At 33.2% G+C, this 25797-nt stretch overlaps 2 protein-coding genes across 4 annotated transcripts in view; both read right to left on the bottom strand.

Annotated features, from left to right (window-relative positions):
* Positions 1–15248, bottom strand: part of LOC123561885 (uncharacterized) — a 64032-nt gene extending 48784 nt beyond the window's left edge. For 2 of the 3 annotated variants that reach the window (XM_053552778.1, XM_053552782.1), the window contains exon 1: positions 10025–10208. The gene's annotated coding sequence lies outside the window, so the exon portion shown is untranslated. Of the gene's footprint in view, positions 1–10024; positions 10209–14957 lie in introns of those variants that run through there. The other variant, XM_053552780.1, reaches the window with a different exon arrangement.
* Positions 15249–17439: 2191 nt separating this feature from the next.
* Positions 17440–25797, bottom strand: part of LOC128546394 (fibrocystin-L-like) — an 87380-nt gene continuing 79022 nt past the window's right edge. The window contains exons 57-58 of the mRNA XM_053516875.1: positions 18596–18755; positions 17440–18293 (exon numbers count right to left, since the gene is read on the bottom strand). Coding sequence (XP_053372850.1) covers positions 18079–18293; positions 18596–18755 — 375 coding nt within the window. The 3' untranslated portion in view covers positions 17440–18078. The remainder of the gene's footprint in view (positions 18294–18595; positions 18756–25797) is intronic.

The following is a 25797-nucleotide window of genomic DNA, read 5'->3' as shown; positions in this document are numbered from 1 at the left end:
TCTTGTCTGTGACTGAAAGCTCTTCTCCAAGAGAGATATCTTCTTTTGAAATATCTTTTAAGGTAAGGAAATTAATTATACAGATAGCTCTTTAATAAGATACAATTATCAACAAAAGTAGACTCTCTCTCTCTCTCTCTCTCTCTCTCTCTCTCTCCCTCTCTCTCTCTCTAAGAGAAATCAAATAAAGTTTATGATATATCTTGTTTCATGAAAATGCTTGCTGCTTGCCTTTAAACCAAAAGAGCTCTTGGCTTACCGTTGTAAGCAATTACATTGAGCGTTTTTAGGTTGGTCAAAAAGTTGGTTTTTCTTAAACATTTCTTTATTTCTTGTCTCTCTTGCGAAAAATGCTGCCACACTATAAATTTAAAATTGCTAACGACGTTCACGACGACATCCAAATACAACCGTCGCTTTACGAACGTTGATATTTCTAATATTAGCACGACATAACGTTTCAATAACTTTTAACCCAACCCATTTGTATATATGACATATATGATGTATGTGATTGTTGTTTATGTTTCCGTATATATGTACAATGAAATATGATTAAACTAAATGATTGAGTAGTAATTGGGAGTCTGTAATTATATTTAAAGGCGAGTGTTTTAGAAATTATATTTTACTGAACTATTCATCCTTTATTCTTATGAAAAACAAATGCTTAATTTTCCTTGAAAAAAAAAGTCAGAGTTAGTTTATACATTTAAAATGTATGGCGCGAAATATCACATAGACGAAGTCATGGTGGAACAGACGTCTATATGTGCACAAAATAACAATTATTTCAATTTCATCAAAACTCTTTTGAGCAATTAAATAACGAATAAAACATTTGACATCGGTCTTAAAATGAGCAGGTTTCGAAAAGTGGACCTCTGTCAATTTTAGTACACTAATTAGTCGGGCCATAAAAGTGGTCACCAGGCAGTGCAGTCTTAGGGTTAAGGTTTACAAGCTAAATCTTTCAAATAAGGTGCCTTAATAATTTTGCCTATAGAGGTGGCTTTAAAACACTGCTAGATCTTTTAAGCTAATGTTATCTTTTTAGCTTATGTTAAAACTGATTCCTAAAACCTTCGACCTACAACATGCGCGGTTCCAGAGGGGGTGGGGGACCGGGGGTCCGGACCCCCTCTGGAAAATCCTTGGAAAAAGGAAAGAAGAGAAGAAGGAAAGAAAATGTTTGTTTTTTCGAAAAAGGAAATATTAGGACCGCATTCAAAGTATATGCGGCTGCTGCTTCATACGATCCCGACATAATTCATATTTATATCAATTATCTAAAAGAAACTAAGAATTCTACCTTGAAGAAAACTTGATTTTATCATTTTCCCCAAATTTAACAGGTTAGCACATAAAACTGTGAAAATAAGGGTATATTGTATATAAACTTGATAAACTTGCAGTGGAAAGGTGTTCTTAAATGCTCCTAAAATGCCCAGAATGCTGAAAGCGCTAAATTTCAAAATTTTCCGGGTGGGGGAGGGGGTCGGACCCCCTCTGAGAAAATAAGCTGGTACAACTCCAGATTTCCCTGAATTTTCCCTGACTTTTGCCCAAAGTCCAAATTTCCCTGACTAATTACAAAATTCACCGACTTTCCCTGACCGTGGGAACCCTGACAGAGTTCAGATGCGTATGAATTGAACGCCCGACTGGTTAAATACCGATCTAGAACAGACAAAAATAGTTCCGTCTCGGCCGAAAGTGACCTTGACCTTTCAGCTAGGGATGTGGATCTTGCACATGTCTCATTATTCATATAAAATTCAAATATTCGTCTAACTCTCTCTCTCTCTCTCTCTCTCTCTCTCTCTCTCTCTCTCTAAGAGTCTTAATTACTGTATATTTTCTCTTAATTACAGTACTATATTTAGCCCACTTTATTTATTTTTTCCTACTGAATTTTGTGATCTATTCCCGAGAATACACTCAATAATAGTGTTCCGAAAAACTAATGTCATATCAACTTGTGGTCCGACGGTTTTGCTTTCTTTAACATGGTGTGTGTATCTTCTATATATTGTATATGTTGTGAAAAAGAGGAAGAACAGAATAGTATTTAAATAAAGTGAAGCATTTTTTTTGACAGTAAAATCTTTTAATTACCGAATATCACGGCGGATTTGTAGTTTCCAGTCATTAAATCTGGTTATCCTTTGCTTTGTTAAGTTTATGCCTAGAGAGAAGAAATTAATGACGAGTAACTTGGTAAACATGATTTATTCCCCTTTATCGCTCTTCACGGCAGAGGCTATTTTTTTATAAGAGCTAATTTCATGAGAAATAACCTTTACAATTTTGTTTGATCAGAGTGACTAGATAAAAGAATAATTGACTAGTTGAAACTTACTAAATCTTATAGAACATTGATAATCGTATCATGCAATCAGGTCTATATAAATTCGTTCTTTGTTATTGGTTAGAAACAGTGGTTAAGAGATTATTTCACGGAATTCAATGAAAAGTTATTTATTTAAGCCCCTTCTCGAGACAACACATAAAATACAAGAATATAAATAGTTTAGAAAATAAATGAAATATTGCAATAAATGCCTTTTATCAGCACGCAATTAAAAAGTCAACCAGCAATGTTCAATTAACACATGTACCGGAAACGCAAGTAGGACCACAGAACGTTGCAGCGCCGCAAAATGGGAACCCTTACGTATGAGTTACTAAGTCCTACGTAGGAGATACTATGTCCTACGTAGGAGATACTAACTCCTACGTAGGAGATACTAAGTCCTACGTAGGAGATACTATGTCCTACGTAGGAGATACTAACTCATACGTAGGAGATACTAAGTCCTACGTAGGAGATACTATGTCCTACGTAGGAGATATTAAGTACTACGTAGGAGATACTAAGTCCTACGTAGGAGATACTAACTCCTACGTAGTACTTAATATCTCCTACGTAGGAGATACTATGTCCTACGTAGGAGATACTAACTCCTACGTAGGAGATAGTAAGTCCTACGTAGGAGATACTATGTCCTACGTAGGAGATATTAAGTACTACGTAGGAGATACTATGTCCTACGTAGGAGATACTAAGTCCTACGTAGGAGATACTATGTCCTACGTAGGAGATATTAAGTACTACGTAGGAGATACTAAGTCCTACGTAGGAGATACTAACTCCTACGTAGTACTTAAATATCTCCTACGTAGGAGATAACTATGTCCTACGTAGGAGATACTAACTCCTACGTAGGAGATAGTAAGTCCTACGTAGGAGATACTATGTCCTACGTAGGAGATATTAAGTACTACGTAGGAGATACTATGTCCTACGTAGGAGATACTAAGTCCTACGTAGGAGATACTAACTCCTACGTAGGAGATAGTAAGTCGTACGTAAAACAAATTGAAATCTCTCTGCTGGCACCAGGACGCTTCCATACTTTTCATATACAGACGACAATTTTAACAAGGAAAATCTTTTAAAAAGCACTTCTCTACATAAAAGACTCTTATCACACCCTTATTCATGTGATACGCAGACCGTATTCAGCTCTTTCTTTAATTTGATATATGTTGGTATTTGAACAGGTTTTTATCATATTTATTAAACTTACTTATCATTTTGAGATATATCAATATTCTTGCTAAATATACTGAGCCAAAGTTAGCTTTAAAACTGTGAACAGCGCCGTTTAGGATAAACGCTTTGTCTACATTTCACTCAGCGTAGCACAATCAACAGAGTGAAAGAAATTGACACTCTCGTCCAATCAGGCAGAGTGTTGCATAAATCTTCCATTTTGATAAATTATCTATAATGCGTTATCAAGTAGTTTGATTTGCAAACTGAAGTCACGTGGCATAGGTAACGAAAACGAATTTAGACGGCGTTCGCCGAAAAAAGACAGTGACAGTGACGATGAAATCGAAAACAGAACATTACACAGATGAATTCCCTAGGTGTCAGAAAATGCAAAATGTAATGTATTGAATGATTGCCGATATCTTTATTTCTCATTACTCAAATACAGTCGTAAATGGGAACATGAAGACATTTTATTGCCGGGCCCGTGAAAAAAATGTAAATTAATTTTATTGAACCGCCTCGGTAGCCTATTGGTAAAGCGTCCGTGAGAGGTCGTGGGTTCGATCCCCGGCCGTGTCATACCAAAGACGTAAAAAATGGTACTAGCAGCTTCCTCGCTTGGCGCTCAGAATTAAGAGGGTAGTGTCAGTATAATGTGACTGGGTGGGGTATCATGTCACGTGTCTACGGCGTGATATTCCAGTGAGGCAGCACTATAAAGTTGGGCATTCACTGCTACAAGTAGACACCCGTGTTTATATGACTGAAAAAGACGTTAAACCCGAACACACACACAATAGATTGCTTTCAGAAAGATAACGACATTATTCAGTTTTACGTAATGATTTATTCAGTTTTTGGACAAACTTCAGGCGAAAAAATCTTGGCATATACTTTCAATATAATCTTAAGTGGGATACCCATATTAAACAAGTTTGCTAAATGTAGCATCATATATTTGGTTATTGTACACAATCAGAGACTTTTAACAGTATCATGTCAAACTTTGTTTTATAAAGCATATATTCAAACGAACCTAGATTACTGGGAAAAACGTCTATAATTAACACAAACAAAATTGTATGACTACAAAAACGGGTCTGTAGCACTGTTTTTGGTAAAGAATTTCAAGGTTTTGATCAAGATTTGAAATTAATGATAATTTAAGATTTGATAATCGTCTTTTCTCCAGAAGGCATGTTTTATGTATAATATGTCGACTGGTTTACATACTTATTATATAAATGAAATATTTCTGCAAAAACACTCATCAAGCGCGTAACTACCTTTACGCAAATACGCAGCTGCGTAGTGAAAATCTGACAACCATACACAATTAATTGGCTAGTGTCATGCAACGGAGATGGCTTCATACACTGTCATTGCTTACTTCATATTATGTTCTCCGGTTTTAGCGAACTCATCGGGACAAGCAAGTGCGTTTTCGTTATAATCTGAGTTTGTAATAAAAATAAAGCGGACCTGTTTCTTGTAGACATTTTTTGTATAGCAAACTGATTTATATGATTAATTGATTTAACGTGCATTGAAATTCACCAAAATTTGTATTTGTAGTTTTATAACAATTTAGGTACAGTTTTGCAATTTATCTCATAATCCTACTATCTGATTGCTTATTTTGTAATAATCCTGATCATGTGAAATAATACAGTCATACGCTGTCTAGGAGGAAATTTCTATAACAAAATTATAATACAGTGTAAACAATTAATAAAATGTTGGTTTGAAATCGGAAAAAATACATTTTTAAGGCTAAAAGCTTTTGAATATGACTTTTGTGTAACACTGCAGACGTTTGTCTCGCATAATATTTACTTTATCTTGAGTTGAGCGCGAAACTATTGTAACGGTATATAAATAAAAAAAAAGATATAATAGCTTCACGCTCAGCCTTTGATATCATAGAAATATGTTATAATTGTACTTAAGTGTATGAAATTATCAACTATTATCCCATAGAAAATAAAATTCAATAGAAATCCATTCATTACACCTAGTTAAATCTTACGCTATTGACACCGGTACAAGTCATACGATATTACAGTATTTGACAATCAATTCACAGTGAGATAAATATGCTCTTTCTATATAATTAGTGATTTAATATTTTCAATGCGTACTACGTAACTAAATTATATGTTTAATATTTCGAAAGACCTTATACAACATTTTTAAAAATCATCAAAACAAGATTTCAGTGTAATACTTGGTTTTAGATGTCGTTTAGATAATATTATATCAACAATCCCGCTACATGTATATACTTGTTTTATGATTCAGTATTGTTGGTACGAAATCTGCCCAATGCTAATGTTAAAGCCTGAAATTTTCATAGTTTCGCACTTCGCCGTTGTGATCTCGTGCTTCGTCTTTCACGCTTCTTTGTCATGGGAAGGCGATACCCGAAGCGCGAGATACAAATGACAAAGCACGAAAATAGTAAAAAAAATACATTTTATATAAAAGATTTAGAACGAGTAAGGTTTTCGTGCAATGTTTAGCTTCAAATACACGCCAAAATGCACCATTTGTGGTTCTCAGATGAAAAAAAAAATCATGGTGAGGATACCAAGACCCCTACGCATTACCTCTGCGTACTATGAAGAATGCCCTGGACATCCTGAACTGTATATATCAAATACAAACTGTGAACTATTTAAAGATAGTCTTTTATATTCCTGGCAAATTGTATTGAATTGTTTGCCAATAGAAATCAAAACCTAATTTTCATTGCCATGTTTTAAATTTAACTGTATAAAATTGATCGATGGATGAACGGATTTTAATGTTAACTCCATTTCATATCTCTTGTTTTATGCATATATAATTTCTTTGATTTCTGTTACATATTTGTTACTATATATATACTATGTTTATTTCCGTCTCTTCTATATATGTATAAATCATAATACAATACAATAAAACCATTCCTAAAACATAGTATATAGCGGCGTTTTATCAAATAGATACAAGAGACTGTAATAAGTGCACCCCAGCACAATTACAAATGTACTCTTAAAACAGCACTTAACATAGAATTAACATGGAAAACATTCGCAAGCACTTACAGAAGTCAAATGGTAAAGAATACTTATATTAAGTTGAAGCCACTGGCTTCCATGTTAATCCTATGCAATAAGAAATTTACATAGAAAAAATACATATGACGCTGTAAAATATTAAGGCAGGTTTTGGCAGACAACCTTATCACATTTAGATTAGTAAACAGGAATACCAGCTTATCATGTTTAGACATGTTTTTACATGACCTTTCAGGCACAACATGTCCTTTGTTTGAAAGAGCCATGTACGTTTGCTTTTGGTTGAAAATACTAGTATACTGCGGTAAATGTAGCAGTTTTGTGTATCAGTTTCCATGCTTCTACCTTTAAGATGTTATGCTATATTGTACATGTTCGTGATTTGGAACTCTAGATAGTATAGTTTGCTATTAAATAATGATCAGTTTCAAAAAGGAAAAGTGTCGAAAACTGGTAAAAAAGACTTTCTAAGTGTGGGATTCGAACCCATAACCTCCAAGAAATCTGAAAGATTACCTGACAGCGTGTAAAGCAACCTGGTTTTCTACAAACATGACAGAAGAAAAAAGAAACATGAAAATCCATCGCTAACCAAATATATATGCCTCGAAATGATGTTTGTTCATCTTTTTTGTTAATATCATTTGCGATTTGTCTCGGGAAGGGAATAACGATTTGTATGCAAATCGAGAACTGCGTGTCATTGCGGAGTTCTTGCCTCTACATAATTAAACCTGAAATATTACTTTGAAAATATCCGTAAATGTCTTTTTTTCTAAAAACAAATCGAGTTTCACTAGCCTATTAAAGAGAAAAAGTGCAAATAAAAACGAATGCTATATCACTGTTTTTCGTCCTGGTTTGGGGTCATGTGTTTGCCTCAGATCTGTGTTATTCATATTAATCACCTCTATTACTATATTTTTTCGTCTTAAATTTAAGAGATTTTACCTTCATTCGTAAGCAGGTAGTGAAACATTATCCGTACGGGTCATGGGTTTATGTCCTACTCTGCGGTCGTCATTTTTTTTACTATTTTGTAATACTTTTTTTTTGAAACTAACCATGATTAAATAGCAACTGGCACTATCTAAAGCTTTAATCATTATAATTTATACAATGTACTCATTATAATAATATAACATTTCAAAGGTAGGAGCGCAAAAAAAGTGAAAAACATATGAACTTAACTCCGATCGGACCGTTGTCTGTTTATTTTTAGTGTGCTCGGATACGGGTCATTTCCTTAAGCAGAATCATTCTTTAGTTATAGGAACCACTTATATGGTTTGATTCTTAATACTATTTTAAAGTACTTACAATCACATTCAGTAATAACTGTCTTTGGAACGAATAGTATTCTTCTGCAAAATGTAGAATGTTCGTTCACAATATTGCGTCTGTAAATCGGTTCTTTGATTTAGACGGAATTGAAGGAGAAATTGTCTGCTTAGCAATTTAGTTAAAACATAAGTGGGGACTATAGTATACAATATTCACTTAATATCGAAGTTCAACCGCTTTTGTAAGCAATGCTTTTGATTGAAATAAAAAGTTGATATAACCAGATACAGTTTTTTGTGATATATTGTGTTTCTGCATCATGTATCTGGCTTGTTCTTCGATCGTTTTATGTCTTCTTAAAACAATAATTTTAATGTAAACATTTGACATAGGCAACTTTAGTTGAATTTTGAAAGGATTGACGTACCGCTTACAAACAGAATATAGAATTTCTCCGATTGCTGACCGCCTCTGTGCTTGGGTGGTTAGGGTCGCTGATTTAAAATCACCGTAAGCTCTGGCACTGGTTCGAGTCCTGCTCCCGACCATGTCTCTTTTTGTAAGAAAGCTGTCAGTTTCTTACGGAGGATGGGAGACTATTACTGGATGTTCCCAGGAACTATTGTTGAGTAAACTGACCGCCTGACATAACTGAATACTAAAACGAGCATTAAACCCGTCAAATCAAATCAAATTCCTCGATTGACTTTACTCATATACACGTTATGCAACAAGTGATTCCGCATATATTAGTTTAATAGCTAGTTCCTCGTTTCAACTATACACATGCACCCGTTTAGTTATACACTTGTACCTCATTTAGTCTTTACACTAATTCCCCGTTTTGTTGAAACACACAATTCCACATTTCGTCTATACACAAACACCCGGTTTGTTATACACTCACCTCAGTTGGTTTAAACACAAAATGCCCCGTTTTGAATGTGAAAAATCTCATTGCTTAACTATTGAAGATAGCTAATATAAAGCCTCGGATAATTAAAAGATGATATAAAGAATAAGAGTTGATAGAAATATGATAACTGTAGGTGCAGTAATAAAGAAGTTCCCACTTAGTAGGTTTATAACTTACATCCCCGATTGGTATCGTTTACATGTATGCGTGTGTGTGTGTGTGTGTGTGTGTGTGTGTGTGTTCGGGTTTAACGTCTTTTTCAACAATTTATTAGCCGTAAGCCATATAAGATAAAATAAGAACAAACACGTTTGACTCAAATATTGAAAATGCGAATAAAAGATACAATACACAAAAAAAAAAAACACCTTTTTTAAGTCGAATACAATATAACCCGTTAACTGAAATTTATAATGTTACAAAAACGATTTTTTGCATTACATTCAGTTAATACCAAAAATATGCAAGGAATGAAGTACAATAATAAACGTTAGGCATAACAACACGGAATTAGCACTTTACAGAATCATTATAATTGCAGTTTTACCTTTTGATGCAGCTATTAAAACGCAATTTGATGACTATTATCCACTAGCTTACTAATGATCTATTGAACATAATATAACGGGACAAATTTAACATGATATTAAAATCCAAAACAAAAGGATATTTTAATAGTTGTAGGGATAACATAAGGGGTGCTTTTTCTCTCAAATGAATCCTGGGGGATTGATTGTTGGTCGAGTCCGTTGTGACGAAAAATACCAACATAAAAAATTATCTGAAGAGATTTTGCAGATACTGACAAGAAAGAAAAATATACGCTATTTAAATATAAACACAGTAAAAACTACATACAATTAGATATATTTTACTAGATACGCGCTAATTTCCGCTTAAATGTTTACTTTAGATGTGCGTTGAATGGTTGCTTTACCTGCACATTTCGCCGTGGAACGTAGGGAGAGGACAGCCGCTAGCTGTTATAATATCTTTCTACCCAATTCTTTATCTATTACTTTGTAAATGGTAAATGAAATATGCTGAAGCTAACTTAAACGGTTTTATTAATAACACACATGAGACATTTTTTTTCACACATTTCTTATAAATATATCTTCGCTTATGATATATAGAAGCAAACACATTCACAGGAACATTGAAAAAAAATACAAAAATCATTCAACATTATCTTACCTGCATGATATATTTAAGTATTTTAACTTCCTCCTCTGTCCAGTGAAATACTGTTTTAAACACAACGTGTGTGGTTTATTGTAAGTAAATGTGTATATATTGAAAACTGTTTATAAACAAGCATATTCCTATAATTAACACTGCATAATGTCATGAGAACTGTAGACTTAGTCTATCTTGTGCAGCGCTATAGAAGTGCGCATGCTCAGTTATATTGCGCTTGCTCGCTTAGCTTACATCGCGCATGCTTGGTTACCTTGGAGTGTATGTAATTGCATGGATATTATTTGTATTGGCAAACAAATTAAACCTACACAAATCGGTTGCATGTAGTTGTCAAGTACCTTTTTTTTATTATGCGTCTTTCCAGCCTTTATCCTGAGTATAATGAGAATTCATTATTAAATCAATATTTAAAATGCAAAAAAAAAAAAAAAACAACAACAACAAAAAAAAACTGTTAAATAACGTTCACGTTTCAGGATATAGAAAATGCCTTAAAGTTTTTATATTTTAGGAACTTCAAATTACCATTATTAAATTGTAAAAAGATTATTTATAATTTACAGCTTTTGTTGATATATACACTTATTTGAAATATTCTAAAGTGTTTTGCTTATTTTCAGTCAGGTTATATGTCTTCTATCTATAAATGGGACTAAATGTTGTTATATTTGCTATGGAATCCATTCAATGTATCAGTATAATACAGTTCTGTATAAATTTGTACCTGGGTGGGAGGTATATTGGACATTTTCTTGCCTGTCATGAGGAGACTAAATCAAAACAAATTGCTATTATTTTGCTTTGTCGTGTTCTGTGCTTCCAAAGGATCTAAATACATATTTTATTATTTACCCATATTTCCTAAAAGGTTTGACAGAGATTAGATTTTAATTCAGACGTTGATATTTTTTGCTTTTTTTTTTTATAAAATAGCCCATTATCATACATATGATAACTTCGTTGCTATTATTGCTCCTATGTAAATACTTGGACGTATAAGTTTCTCATAGTGTCGAATTGCCAAACAGTAGCACGTGAAAAATCGACCAACTGGAACCGATGCTAGACTAGAGATATACTGTATAAATATTATAAAAGTGTCACTAGTATTTCTGCACCCTGAGTGGACAGAAACTGTTATCAGGTCAACTTATGTAATTTTTTTGAAAGTTGAACCAGAGAACGATGGTACATACTAAAGTCTGTCCCACCTAATTTTGGACCTCAACTTTGGACTGATATGAAGAAATGGAACAGGGGCAAAGAACATAAAACATGTTTTTTTTGTGAATTAAAAAAAAGTCACCCTCGGGAATTTCAAGGATTTTTGCAACAATCGTCGGGCAATTTCACGACAACACGAAAATCAACAAATGTATCGCTGTTAAAAGCATTTGGTCAACATAAGTTTTGAAGCTTCATGAGCTTCAGTATGATATATACAATGGAAATCCATTTGGCATGAGACTACATCTCGGCGTATATATGACCTCACTGATATTCTGTGTACATTTTGCATTAGTTACAGGTTGTGGCAAGTGATGGTACCGTTATTTTTTGCTAGAGTTTATTTTTGTTTAATGAAATGGGTAAATGTATTTAATAGGCTAGTTACGCACAGTATGGTAAAGTTTCCTACAATTACGAAATTTTCGACTGAATATCTATGAAGTTTGAATTGCCACAAATCGCTTTTAACGGAAACACTGTTTTGTCGCTGTTAACGCGGTTTGGTCGAATTTTCAATGTAGCTATCTACTGCCCCCATCATACCCGTTCTTTGTAATAGAACCAGAAGTAAATGTTTTACGTACTTTTATTGCGGGGGAAAACACGCCTGTTTCATACCATCGAAAATGAAAGTAACTGGCACGCTTGGAAATGCTACTTTTATCTTAAGCTGAAGAACAAAATATACCCATTCAAAAGGTCATATTTTTATTTCATCTATAGATCTACCATGCTTATCAAAAGCGCAAAAGTGATTTAACATACCTCCACTCTGCTTTGGATTTCACTGAGCGACAGAGCATGTGAAATAAAGACGCGAGGATGGAATTGATGAAATAGATATTATGTTATTATAAAGAATAAAGGCGATTGTTAATTTATTTAACGTAGTCCCTTATGTAGGCCGTTGTATCAAATTAAAATATATCTAAACCGTATATGGTAAATCATTAACTGCATTGAGGTAGAGTCTGGTTTTACCTAGATCGGACGGTCACTAAAAATAGTGAGTACATAGGTAACAGAAAGCATTAGTCGGTACACAAACATTTATTCATGCTAAAACAGTTTTATTATCCGAACCTTTAATACGATTGTTAACAACAGTAATTAAAATCTGGAAAGTAGGTCCCTCGGAAGCACCGAGAACAATGCAAACAGTGAAATTGCAGACTCGATTTGATTGATCGAGTCTGTTCATGAGCAGTAATGGAAAATGCAACACTGCTCACGCCCCCTAGCACCGGCTTAAGCAGTATTCAATCTTCAAATCTAAACGCATTGAAATCAATGATCCCGAAGGACCAGAAAATATAACAACACTGAGATGCCCATAATAAAATGAGTTTAAATGGGTTGCATGCAACCTCTATTATCTATGGCTGAAACAATGATACGCACTTGACTTGACTTTCATTTATTTTACGTCAATGCTAACGCTGTACAAACACATTTTCAGAAAAAAAGCTAACAACCTTAAACAGAAATAACTGCTTAGCTTGAAGTGAAATGTTAATGCTGGGCTTTCCGTGCAAGTAAATCCTATTAGTTTTAGACACAGGTTGTTTTAATTTCCCATGTCTGTTATAGAACAATAAATAGATCTGACGTCGCAAACTGTGAGCAAACCCCTAAATGACGTTTGTATGGACACCGCCATTATTAAATGAACGTCACGTCATTTAACAATGCAAGTCTATGGGAAAAACATAAAATCTTGATTTTTAACTTCATTGTGCATTTAAAAAAAATGAGAAAGGTGCCTAGAGATATTAAGCTTTTGGTATTAAAGAAGCCATTTTTGACAATTTTACATACAGTATAAATAGATTGTCAGAGGTCTAAAATTAGGTGGGACAGATCTTAGAATGAAACAATATGATTATTTACGGAAATATATTGTAACTGTCAACAAACAACTGATATTGATATACTTGAGCGGTGAAACGTACATTCTGCAAAGTTTGATTCACTAATAATTCCAGCGCACTATTGCAAATGTACTAAATCTAAATACGTACAAAATATGAAAAGACTTACATATACCTCAACCATAACATTTATGCTGATCATATCCTTTCCGCAGCCTTAACGTACTAAAACGTATTAGCGTCTGATGGCCCTTTCACGCTTCCGTAGAAACAACATTTATTACACGAAACTTATTTTGAAAATATTTCTGAAATGTCTAGGTCGGCAGCTCTCAAATACGGTTTTATCTTACATCTGAGGCATATACTGACACTCTCAGACAACATCAAAAATGACATTTTGAGCGATTTGATGAAGTTCCAAAATTATCAATGTACCCTTGGTCCGTTACGGACCCCTGTGGGATTTCTGTTTATCCAGAGCTCAAATATTTTTTTCATAGATTAAAAGCTGACATGCTGTACTAAAGCCCAGGTAATTTCAATTCGTAATAAAGTGCTGAAAATTGGCTCCCCAATAGCCAAAAAAAAAAAAGAAGTCCACGCGCATACATTTAGACGGGGTGACCCCTGCGCGTGACCCCTGACTATCTACGAATCAAAATGCGGCTTTCGTTTTCAAGTTTAGCATTTCTACTTTCATTTTATTTACTTCCGGAAATAGCTGAAGGTCGAGTGACGTCATTTTCTGTGTTGTCAAAAACATACATTATGCCTGGCGAGATTGTATAGATATGTGCTGGCCGTCCTAAGGATATAGAAACAATGATTAGAAATCTTTATGAGATAACGTTTAGAATCAAGCTAACGACTGTTCTATTTTAACAGACACTCTGGACGATTAGACGGCAACGGAATAGCAGAGAACTGAACTGAAAGACTTTCGTAATCTTTGAAAAGCATAAACAATCAAAACAAATTCAAGAACTTGGAATGGTTAATACCTGCCAATAGTTATTTAACATAAGTTTTAGGAATAATGTGACTATCAACAAATAATTATATAAGGAGCCAAAAAACCTTTTGCCCCCATACCACAGACGGGCAGTTAGAAAATATATATTATTGAATTCTTAACACTAAAACCTGTTTTCAACCAAATTCTGATGTATTCCACTCAGTTGTTTTGAAGATAAAAGTTATTATAGTGCTTCTAGTCCCCAAGTAAATCAGATTCATAATATTTCTAATCTGGAATTTCCTAATCATAAAGGATCTTTCAGGTCAAATATTTGTGAATTCTATCGAGTAGTGATAAGGAGAAATCGTCTGAGAAAAATATGTTTTGCCTATTAATGTGGTGGAGTTAGGGCGTCTATGTCATTATTAATACAAATTTGGCTTCCTAGTAGCTATAGCAGATTTGGTTGAATTCCATGATTTTATTCTAGTATTCTGAAGAAGAAGAAATTTGATGGAAATGTTGACATACGGACGGACGAATGCCGCATACCGCATACTCCCAATAAAGTGCATTTCGTTGGGACAATTTTGCGACCCTTTTATCAGTGTCTTATTCTTTTTAGTGTAGTAAATGCTCACTGGAATATATTTGCTGAAGTATAAAATGCATATATATAATCATCAGAAATATTCGTGAAGGCCTATTTTTGCTAATTTTACCTTTTATTCACTAAGTCGCGCAAATTAGTCCCCGTAAAATATTTTTTTTTATTGTGTGAGAATTTAAGTTTTACACGGGAACTTTAAACCGCGTATTATTTGAAAGTCATTAACTATGTTTTCATTTTATTGTCATTTATTACCTGTGTCTCTGGTCTCGCTATGTTCGTCTGATCCTTTAGATCTGTCACACCTTTTCGTACTGATCCGCTACTATCTGATAAACTATAATAGAAACATCGTCAAATTGCGATAGAAAAGTTCTGCCTCGGCACGGCCAGTTCTCGTCCTGTTGCACACTGTAACGTTCCAGCTTAATATGAAAGCTCATTATTTCCAAACTAATCTCTTAAACATTGTTAAGTCCTGCTTATAAAATAAACATGTCGTTTTCTCTTAAACTACGCACTAAAAGGTCATGTTTGTGATTCTCTTTGCTTGTACATTGTATATTACATATATAGTTTACTGCAGTGTAAACTTTACTTCCGTAACCACATAACAGACGGTTAATACTGATGGGTGAATTGTAATAATACCTGTAGACGTAACAGTATTATTATACAGCACATATGGCGCTCTTTTCATGTGCGATGCACGTTTAAAAGTGCTTTAAGTAGATATTCAAATGAATACAATCGAAAAACGACATTTCTTTTAAGGAAATATCTGGGTGGATATATCTTCCATGGATTCAGGAGTTCAAAAAGGCGCGAATTAAACCTAAAGATGTCATGGACACATTTATTAAATACCAATGCTTTCGTGAGTGGACGTTAATTTTGTTTAAGTGAAGTGTGCAAAGCATGTTTTCCCGTCTATTCAATATGTACACATCTATATTTCAGATTCGTTTAGATATAGAACAACCGTACTCTGAATGCTCGCAAACAATATCTTTTACTTCCGTGATCGCATTGCGTATAATTTGATGCAGACGGTATATATTTATCGGTTGGCTTGTTTTTAATATGTTATTATTAGTAGTACAACATTTGTCTAAAGCATTTTTTTCGTGCGTAAACACGCGCAAAAGTGTGTTTTATTTATACATATTTATTTTAGGTCGATTGCGAAACAAGTTCTACAAATCATATTAATCACTCCTGATTGAATCTATCGCCAGATCAGTTTCCCTTTTTAATGCTGGGCGCTATGCAAGGGAGCTTCTGGTGTCATTTTTCACGTCTTCGGTATGACGCGGCCGGGGATCGAACCCACGACCTCCCGCTCTCGAAGCGGGCGCTCTACCACTAGCCTATCGAGGCGGCATGAAAGTTTGTTTAACAGTAGACATTCTCAAGAATACATACAAATATCGAAATCTGTTGCCAGTCACACCAAACACCATAAATATATGCATGCATTCAGGTTGTGTAATAAAGGAGATTCAGCGGGTGCGAATTAGAGCTCAATATATTATGTTTACAGTTGTGCTGGAGTCGACTGCCCGACTCCTGATCCAGAGGCTGTGGTTTCGAATACTAACTGGAGCAGTAGCTGACCGTGGTTTTCACGATATCTTGCTAAACCGCGAGTACTGGCTGAGTATTTGTCAGAAATACTGGTTAGCATAAGGTAAACAATGTAAAGATGCATGCATGATAGACATGCACTCAAAGTTAGGTAGACAAAGTGAAACATGCAGAAAATGTAGAAGAAGCAAACATGAAAATATAGAAAGATCTTTGTTTTGTTTTTGACGGTCGAGGAATTACTTACAGGTGGTACTTAAAATCGATTTTCCCCCAACTTTACAACGCAATAGTTAGGATATAAAATTGAAATTTAAGAAAACTAAGTTTGAAATTTTATAAAATTATATAAAGAACATGATCAAAAGATCAACTAAAGGAATGATGACGTTGTAATGTGGCCCTTCAGTGTAAATTGTAAAAAATGCTGAAAATTGACAAATAATGCAATTGATAATTTGTTCTGTTCTTTGTTTCTGAGCTACTAAGAAACTTGGGTATTAAATTATCGTTAGCACAGCAAAGCAACTGTTTTGTGTCTATCCAGCATGTATATTCCTACATTCTGGATTGGTTGAAATTTTGATCAAGTTTAACAAGTTCTTCTTAGGATAAAATATTGGCTCAAAACTCTTTAATTTGACGAATTTAAGCCTGTGTTTACTTGCTGTTTTTGCTACTTACTGGCGTGGCAAAAAATAATGGGCGGCCAAGTTTAATGCTTATGATTACTGAAAGATATAGGTCACTGAAAAGAATAAAATGCCTAAACCATCATCAATTTGTGAACAATACAGCTCGGGATTATCCCATACCTCCATGAGTCTGAATGAATGTTATACAAAGTTGCCTCCTTGCGGGAACATTGTCAGAGATTTTTGACAATTGTGTGTTAAAACACTTTATGACCTTACATGTGCAGCAGCAGAGAGTTATAAACATAAAACAGATCTTTTTGCTTTTACAATCTGTGACATAATTCCCTTTAACAGGAAACAGTGTAAAAATACAGTAAACTACTAGAAGCAGATCTCGTTCTAAAATTGATAATCCGTAAGACATTTTGTTCCTTTTCTGATGTATATATATTTTGTAGTCATCAGCTCTATGACCAGTTTTGTTTTATTTGTTGAGGAATTGAAATAACCTCTCCATAAATGAGTAAGTTTATATACTTTCAAAATAAAACAGAACATATACAAATAAACTGATACACATTACCATAAACTTGTTAAACACAGAAAATTATCACCTGAACTTATGAAAACAGACGATACGAGTAGTTCTCTACAGATTCAATCTATTCATTTACAAAAACCAAAACATATGAGTAAAACAAAACATTAATAGTTCTTTGTCTGGGTACGACTTGTACACCATCGTTTTGAAAATAAACAAAAGGAATAATTATTAATATTAATATGAAATTTGGGTAGAAGTCTGTGTAAGGATAAAAGCAAATGCAAAGACAGATAAGTACAAATTTAAGGTAAAACACTTGATAAAGTAAATATAAAGCTACTCTTTCTGTGTCAGAAAAATAAAATAAAATGAAATAAAGTAAAATAACCAAACATAGCATATCTAATGTTTATAACAAAAGCAGATTGATCTACGAGCAATCATGACTATCATGAACTTGTTTAATTTAATATATCAATTGGTACTGAATGGTAAGGAAATGATGTTCTTTACATTTCGTGGTATTAATGCAATCATGTTCTTTACGTCTTGTCGGATACAATTGACGAAAATGTACATAGCTCAAAGTCAGCAAATTAACACTTGTTTATAGTTCATTCCCTGTTGTATATCCGGGAGGATGTAATGGTTCAGGCGAGTCGATTCGTAGGAAAAAGTGAGAAAAGGTAAGTCTCAACTTTTTAGGATCGAAGGCGGCAGCTGCAGGAGTCTGCGGATCTTTACGTTCAATTCTCTGTAATTTGTCTTCCTCATCATTAATTTCTTGAATATCTTGGCCGTTGTCACTGTTTTGTGGCCGGACTGAAGTTTAAGACAATGTCAGTCATCAGCATATTAGCTTAACTGTGACGAAATAATTTTCGGAATCTATTAATTAAGATAATTTATATTATCACAAATTTCTCCCCATTTAACATACGTCTGCAGTTATTAAAATATTATGCCTGACTCTATCTGGTTTTTGCTTTTCATATTTTCTTTTCTTAGATCATATATAGTGTTTTAAACAGTCACAAGCCGAGACAAAACCACTTAAGTTTGCAGCCTGGTACTTGCTGAATATGACTTCATGTTTACCTTTATTACATAAAAAGTATTAATACCTTGTGTATGAGTCTTTTGCATGAAACAATTCCTCCAGATAAGACTAATAGTGAAAAGACCTGCTATTAGACATACAGATGTAACAACTGCAGTGATAATGACAATACTATGACGTAATGTTCCCCTTTTATCGGAATCCCTATCATTACTGTCTTTAGGCTGAAAAAGAAATTACAAGTTTCCAATAGCTTTGTATATATCAGCAATAAATATATATTAACAGAAATCATAGGTTTTTGTATCTTTAAATGAACAAATAAATATAGATGCTGTAAAAATAGTTTGTCCATTTGAATTTTACATGATACAACAAATGTGTTTACGACAAAGAGAAAAACAGTCAAGACTCAAGAAAATGGACATTTAAAAGGGATAAGGGTATAAATAAATTTTAAGGCCGGTTTGAACGATCAAACTTTCTTCTACAATGTAGACTTTGATAAAAACCCAATTAATATTATTCACAAAGAAAATTTGCAATTAAAAATGAATAGGCTGTGTGCTACATTCTTTTAGCTAGGATACATTCAAAATGACCAAACATTTTTGGATAAACACAATTTTAGGACATTTTCGCAATTACACGTTTTTCTACATTGTTGCATACAAACAATAAATGGAACAATGGCGCGGAAACAAAATGGTAGTTGCATAATGACGGATTCAAAATTAATAGTCCACAGATATCCGTACAGTTCAAGCTGATTTTGAAATAGTATTTGAAATCATTCAACTTGACAAACTTTTTAACATTATATCTTATCCCTAGAAAGGTATTCACTTGCTGTCTGAAAAGAGTTGTTTTCACTGCTTGTCATTAATTCATATAACGGTTTTCATTTCTGTAAGCCGAACCTAGGTTTTATTCTACGTTATCTGGCGGAACTACCTTTGATTGGTAGACTAATTTTATTTGCGTAATAGATATTTCTGCATGAACGTAAACGAGAGGGATATATTTCGTTTTCAGACAGAGTCCCTTGTACCAAGTTTTGTAGTGCAAACCAATTTAAAGTTATAATACTGGCCAGATAAGATTACGTAGCGAAAGTAATAGGAATGTCATTTTTCTACAGTAACGCATAAAACTTCCGTTCAAGAAGACATTGGCTGGATAAATTTACTTGTAAATTGATAGATTCCACCGATGGAGACGGATATAAAAATGTTACTTTCGGTTTCAGTGACACAACCGCCATCATTCGGATACGTCCGTGACTACGCTAAGGAAGTGGCTAATCGTACGGTCCCGTATGAATAGTGAAATAAACCACAGGTGGCTATTCGTACGGCAGTTTTGTATTACATTGTACTAAAGTCATTCAACTGATATGTTTTCAACCGATTTCTTTACTTTTCTTTAATTTTCAGTCGCACATAAACAGGAAATGATTTCGAATAATAGAAAAAGGCTAATTTTATGTCTGTGTGCAATATTGTTGTCATCGTATGACACATATGCAACAAGTGTGAATAATAAAAATGTCATCCATAGAAGTTCACATCATCGTTTGAATATCATTTAATATGCTTACTTTTCTTTCATATTTCGGTTGATAAGACTGGAACTAATTATTGACAATAATAAGTCTTCTCTCTCTCTCTCTCTCTCTCTCTCTCTCTCTCTCTCTCTCTCTCTCACTTAAAACTAGAGACGCTCCTAAATATCTGAGCGTCACACTAAGTAAATATCTCATTTGGTCAGAATATGTTGATCACATCACATCAAAAACAAACAATTCACTGATTCATCAGAAGGGGAAAAACAAAAACAAAAACAAAACAGGAAAGTAAAAGAAACAGCTTACAACAAAATGTCCCCCCACAGCTTAAAAACTGCTTCTCTGTAAAAATGAGACTAAAATTTACATGTCTTCACTTGGTACCGGCAGTGTCCCACAAGATTGGAGGACGGCTATCGTTGTCCCTGTATACATAAAGGGCCCACGAAGCAAAGCCAGCAATCACAAACCTATTCTCCTTGCAATTGCATCCAACTGATGAAGCATGTTTTAGTATCAAATATTATTAATCATCTAGATAATAAGATTTGCTTAATTCCTTCCAACATGGCTTCCGCTCAGAGCACTGTTGTGAATCTCAATTATTAAATTTTAGTCAAGAATTTTTTATTATCTTGAAGCTAGTAAATAGACAGACCTAATAGTAATGGACTTTATCAAATTGTTTGACAAAGTCGATCACAGTCGTCTGGTCTACAAGCTATTTCAGTAAGGTATATATAGAAAAACATCCATGTGGATTAAATCTTTTCTTTAAATACGAACACAAAAGGTCTTCAATCAGATATACCACATTTGGTATCAGGGGTACCGCAAGGGTATTCCTTAGGCCTTGCCTCTTCTTAACATATCAGTCACCTGCCGGGCTCACTTAAAAGCACCGTAAGACCCATTGTTGATAATAGGTAGTTTATCTCACTATAAATACCATGCATGATTGTGAGACTCTCTAGCAGTACCTCCATAAATTAAAGCTTTGGAAAAAAAACCCGGTCAAAGGAGTTAAATTCCGATAATGCGAAGTGATTAGGGTATATAAAAAGAAATAAAAAAAAAACATTGCTTTTCGTTATAAGCTACATATCCATGAATTTAAAACTATAAAAATGCTTAATATTTAGACGAACCAGCAGTGTTAGATCACAAAAAAGACAAACAAAACCCTAAAATACATGAAAAGAAATGATCAAACAAATGATAAATGTACAAATTTAAGAAACTCCGTATAAAACATATTCAACCATAATTGGAATATTGCTCAACTGTTTCATTCAACTGGCATTCATTAATCTCTAACATATAGAATTGAAAGAGTACGAATAGCTGCCGCCAGATATGTTCAAATCAACTATGTCTGTAGATGAAGCATCACAGAAATGTTAACTGTACTGACAAACGTTAGAAACAAGGAGAAATTTCACATCCCTACATTCCTGATTTTTTTAATATAAAATCCGTCATTCCATTGTTTTTTAGTTTTTTTTTTATAGATCACCGGTAGCGGCTAGACTCTCAGGACCTTCACTTTTATATTCCCTCCTCTCGCACCCATCACAAGAACTCAATTTTTACTCCAAGAACCATTAGACTCTGAAACAACCTACAACATCATGTTAAATCTGGTGCTGCTCTTAATGAGTTCAGGGGTGGCCTACATTACTGATGTTCAAATCTGAAATATATGTTTTATCATCTTTTAACCTGTAACTTTTAATATAATTGTGCTGATTTTAATATTGCACACTCATTTGTGATTCCAATAAAGGCTTATAGTACGGGGGCCAATGAGGTCTACCATGCATCCCCCCACCCTAGACTTTTTTTCATAGGTACCAAATTGTTCGGCAGGTCCAACTCTTTCAAAATAAAAAATGTTCCCATGAAAAAACTCTTTTGAACTATATATGATTTCACTGTTTCAATGGCAACCGTTCATTTTTGAGAAGGGCAACCGTATAAATGATAAATAGTCATATCTTGGTCAGTTTAGGTGATAAAACAATAAAAATGGTGTCAAAATAGAGCTAAGAATCGGTCTTTAAATAGCAGCATTTTTATATTAATTACCTAATTTGGATATTCATGAATATTCATGAGAATGCTACAAAATGAGAAAATTTTGTTAAAAAATAACATTTTCTAAGTTTCAAATCAATTTAACCAAACAGCTTTGGTCTGGTCTTAAAGTCTCTCGGTGTGTTTTGATATATTATTTTGTTACTCTTATGGTATTTTTTTTAACCCAAAACTGGATGTGCTCAGCTAATTTGCATAAAATGAACCAGTGTCACAAACAACGAATACAATTCTGGGACCACTAAAACTGAATAAATGATATAATTAATTGTTATCAATGAAATAACAATTATTATGTTGTCTATAATGTTCGCAGACACCGCGATGACACTTTATTGAAGGAAAAATAAAAATGTAACATACATTATACACGTTACGTCACCATTTCAACAACCTTGTTGTATTGCATCCATTATTTAGAAAATATTCAAGAAACATAATTAATATTATTTATTTTGTACTTTAATGATACAATATGCTTCTTTACTTGTCATACAGTGTGATTTTTTTTCGTAACACACTTTAGATTTATTCAAACTGTTAGTGATAAGTTTTAAGAAGGTTTTCTTCTGTTATTTCAGAAATTGCCTAAAATATATATTGCAACATCCATATAACTATAATTTTAAATGGAATTTCAATAAAACATATATAAAACATATAAAATAATATCCATCTGTGCGTTCATAATATTATGATCACACAGCTGATATGTGCAGTCGTCCTGTGAGTAAAAATCAAGTTTTATAAAACAAAAAAAGTATTTTGTTTTGAATTTTAGAAAAGGTAGCATTATAAGAACATATACAAAACCAACCCTAGCTCGATAGGACAAATCAAAGGGTCTTGATTCAGATATCTGAATAAGGCCTTTGCTCTCCATGACGATTCAATAAAAATATTGTGTCAATAGACTTACACCTGTATAATACGGAGAACTTGGCGCTTGCCTGTAGAGAACTGAATCCAGGGACGCTTGTTAGGTTAACTGCTCAACATTACATGACTGAATTTCTGTTGCAAAGCGTTGCTAAACCAAAACTAACAAACAAAAGATAATATGCAGGTATTTAAGTAAACACTTTTACCAGGTTGACAAAACTGTTTTAGTGATGCCAAATCAAGATATAAGAAATATATAAAACTTTATAGATATGAAATAAAGAAAACTAATTTTGTCATTTTGAAACATTCACAAGAATGACAAAATGTACAAAATATTTTTTATATAATTTAAATTGTACAGACAAGGACTAATTAAAATTGTATTATGTGATTGAATATTTCTGGATATACCGGAACATTAAGAGAAACACTACTAAGAGAAGCTATGCATCAATCATAATAAATAAAGTTTGATTATGAATTAAGTTACGTACCAAAAGTTATGACAAATGCATGACCTGTCTTTGTCAAAAATTCAAACTGTAGCAAGAAACTCGAGAGCATGATACAAATTGCTTCTGAATCAAAGTGTAATCAAATGTCATTTATAAAAATAAAGTGATTTTTGAGAGCCTATGATCTTCTTTTGTCAGTTACTTTCTATTTTATAAATAATATGTTATAAAGCAACATATTATTCATAACAGCTAATCAACAAGAGAGCAAATATGCTATATTAGGTAACATTAAAGTGAAAATATCGTATGTCACATCTTAATCAAGACGTGCAGAATGTGAATTTCTTGTAACACTGCTGCCTCAAATTGTGTGCAGTTCATATTTTTCAGACATTTCATCTATTTTTAGATTCAGATTTTAACTAATCCATACAATTTTACTATAACAGAACACTGTTTAAGCTAGTGCTGGGGTAGTGAGGGCAATTTCACATTTCACTACATCTAACGAACATACATTCAAATCAAATCAGCTGTTAATTTGCTTGGTTGTGTTGTTATGCTTCCAAAGGATCATCTTAAAAATATTTGCTATCACAAAAGTTTTTAAGTGCTATGTGATGTTTACAAAACGTCTCCTCGTACTCGGTTTTAGTGTTGTTAAATTTTCTGGCTTTTTGGACCATGTTTACTAAAACAGAATTCCTCTTAAGTCAGTGCTAGGTGGGCGTAAGGTGTTTTCACACTTCATTACCTCTCATTAACAGACTTGATCCAACTGAGTTTGCTATTTATTTGCTCGGTTGCGTTCTTTGCTTCTAAAGGATCTTTGTAAAGTCAATTGCAACATGTTTTCAGCAACTCTAAAGTGTCGTTCAGAAGGCACTCAGTATCTTCCTAGAATTTTTAATAGCATTATGCAATTGTTTTCTTTGCAATTTTGGTTTTTAAACACTTAATATTGTTCACATTTTGACAGCTTTTTGCAATTTCGTAAGTTTAAATCTAAAGATTACTTAAAGTACCTGAATATTTCATTTTGTTTCTTTTAGTTTTCGTTCAGTTCCGCTTTTCAACAGTGAAGAATTTATCAATAAGCCCATAAATATCTCAATACCATGCATGTTTTTCTCAAACTCAAAGATAAAATGCTTTATTTCTCACGTAAATAACTGCATAGATACACTTCACAATCACACAAAACAAGATAAATATTCGTTATAAAAACATTTTCTATGAAAGGCAGCCCCAAATTGTAACCCTATTATCAGTGTATGGATGTTAGCAGGGATTTATACATAATTAAAATATACAGAATACATACATAAACATACATAACCAATGTAAAATGTAATTATTGACAAAAATATTGAAACCATAAAATACAAGAACATCTTAATTAAGAAACTGATATTAATATAATTAAACTGATAGATGCATTAATTCAAAATGGAAAAAGGACATTGAATGTGTAATGAATGTTTCAGATGCTTTCTTGGTTGACAAAAGTAAAGAAAAAATGTTAGAATTAATACTTTAAAGTTTTAACAAATCAATGATATCATAATATTGAAAACAATGATTCAAATTTCTTCCTACATATTTGTAAATACAGCAAAATACAGTGGTAACGTATTTTAAAGCGCTGTTATTGAAAAAAATCTCATTGCTTGAGAAGTGTGGAACTATACTATTTTGTAAGAGTATTTAATAACTTGATAACTAAATATTCCTCTCCTATTTTCTGAGAGAAAAAAACAATACAATAAAACAAGATTACTAGAATGGTAACGTAACATGTATAAAGTATGTAACAAACAGATTCCTCCTTCAAATAAAATATATTTACACTATATGTTCATATTATATAGCTCAAATAACACAAGTTTATTGATTACAGTTTATTTCATCATGTTGTTCAGTTTTAGTTATATCTTGTTTCCACATATGCCTGTTTTAGCATAGATTATTTATGCAAATTAGCTAAAATACCTAATGCAGAAAAAAATATTCACCTTCAGAGTTACAAAATACTATTCTAGAAAACACCGACACAGACATTAAGACCAGATCAAAACTGTCTGATTTATATTTTCTAAATAATGGATGTAATAAAGTAAGGTTATTGAAATGGTAACGTAACATGTGTAAAGTATTTTACATACTTATTCCTCCTTCAAAAATGTGTTTAAACTACATTTCCAAACAATATAGCTCACATAATTGTTATTTTATTGATAACAATTAATCATATCATTT

The sequence above is a fragment of the Mercenaria mercenaria genome, chromosome 10 (assembly GCF_021730395.1).
Source record: "Mercenaria mercenaria strain notata chromosome 10, MADL_Memer_1, whole genome shotgun sequence".
Lineage (NCBI taxonomy): Eukaryota > Metazoa > Mollusca > Bivalvia > Venerida > Veneridae > Mercenaria > Mercenaria mercenaria.
Note: the sequence above shows the minus strand (reverse complement) of the source record. Positions and strands in the feature narration are given on the sequence as shown.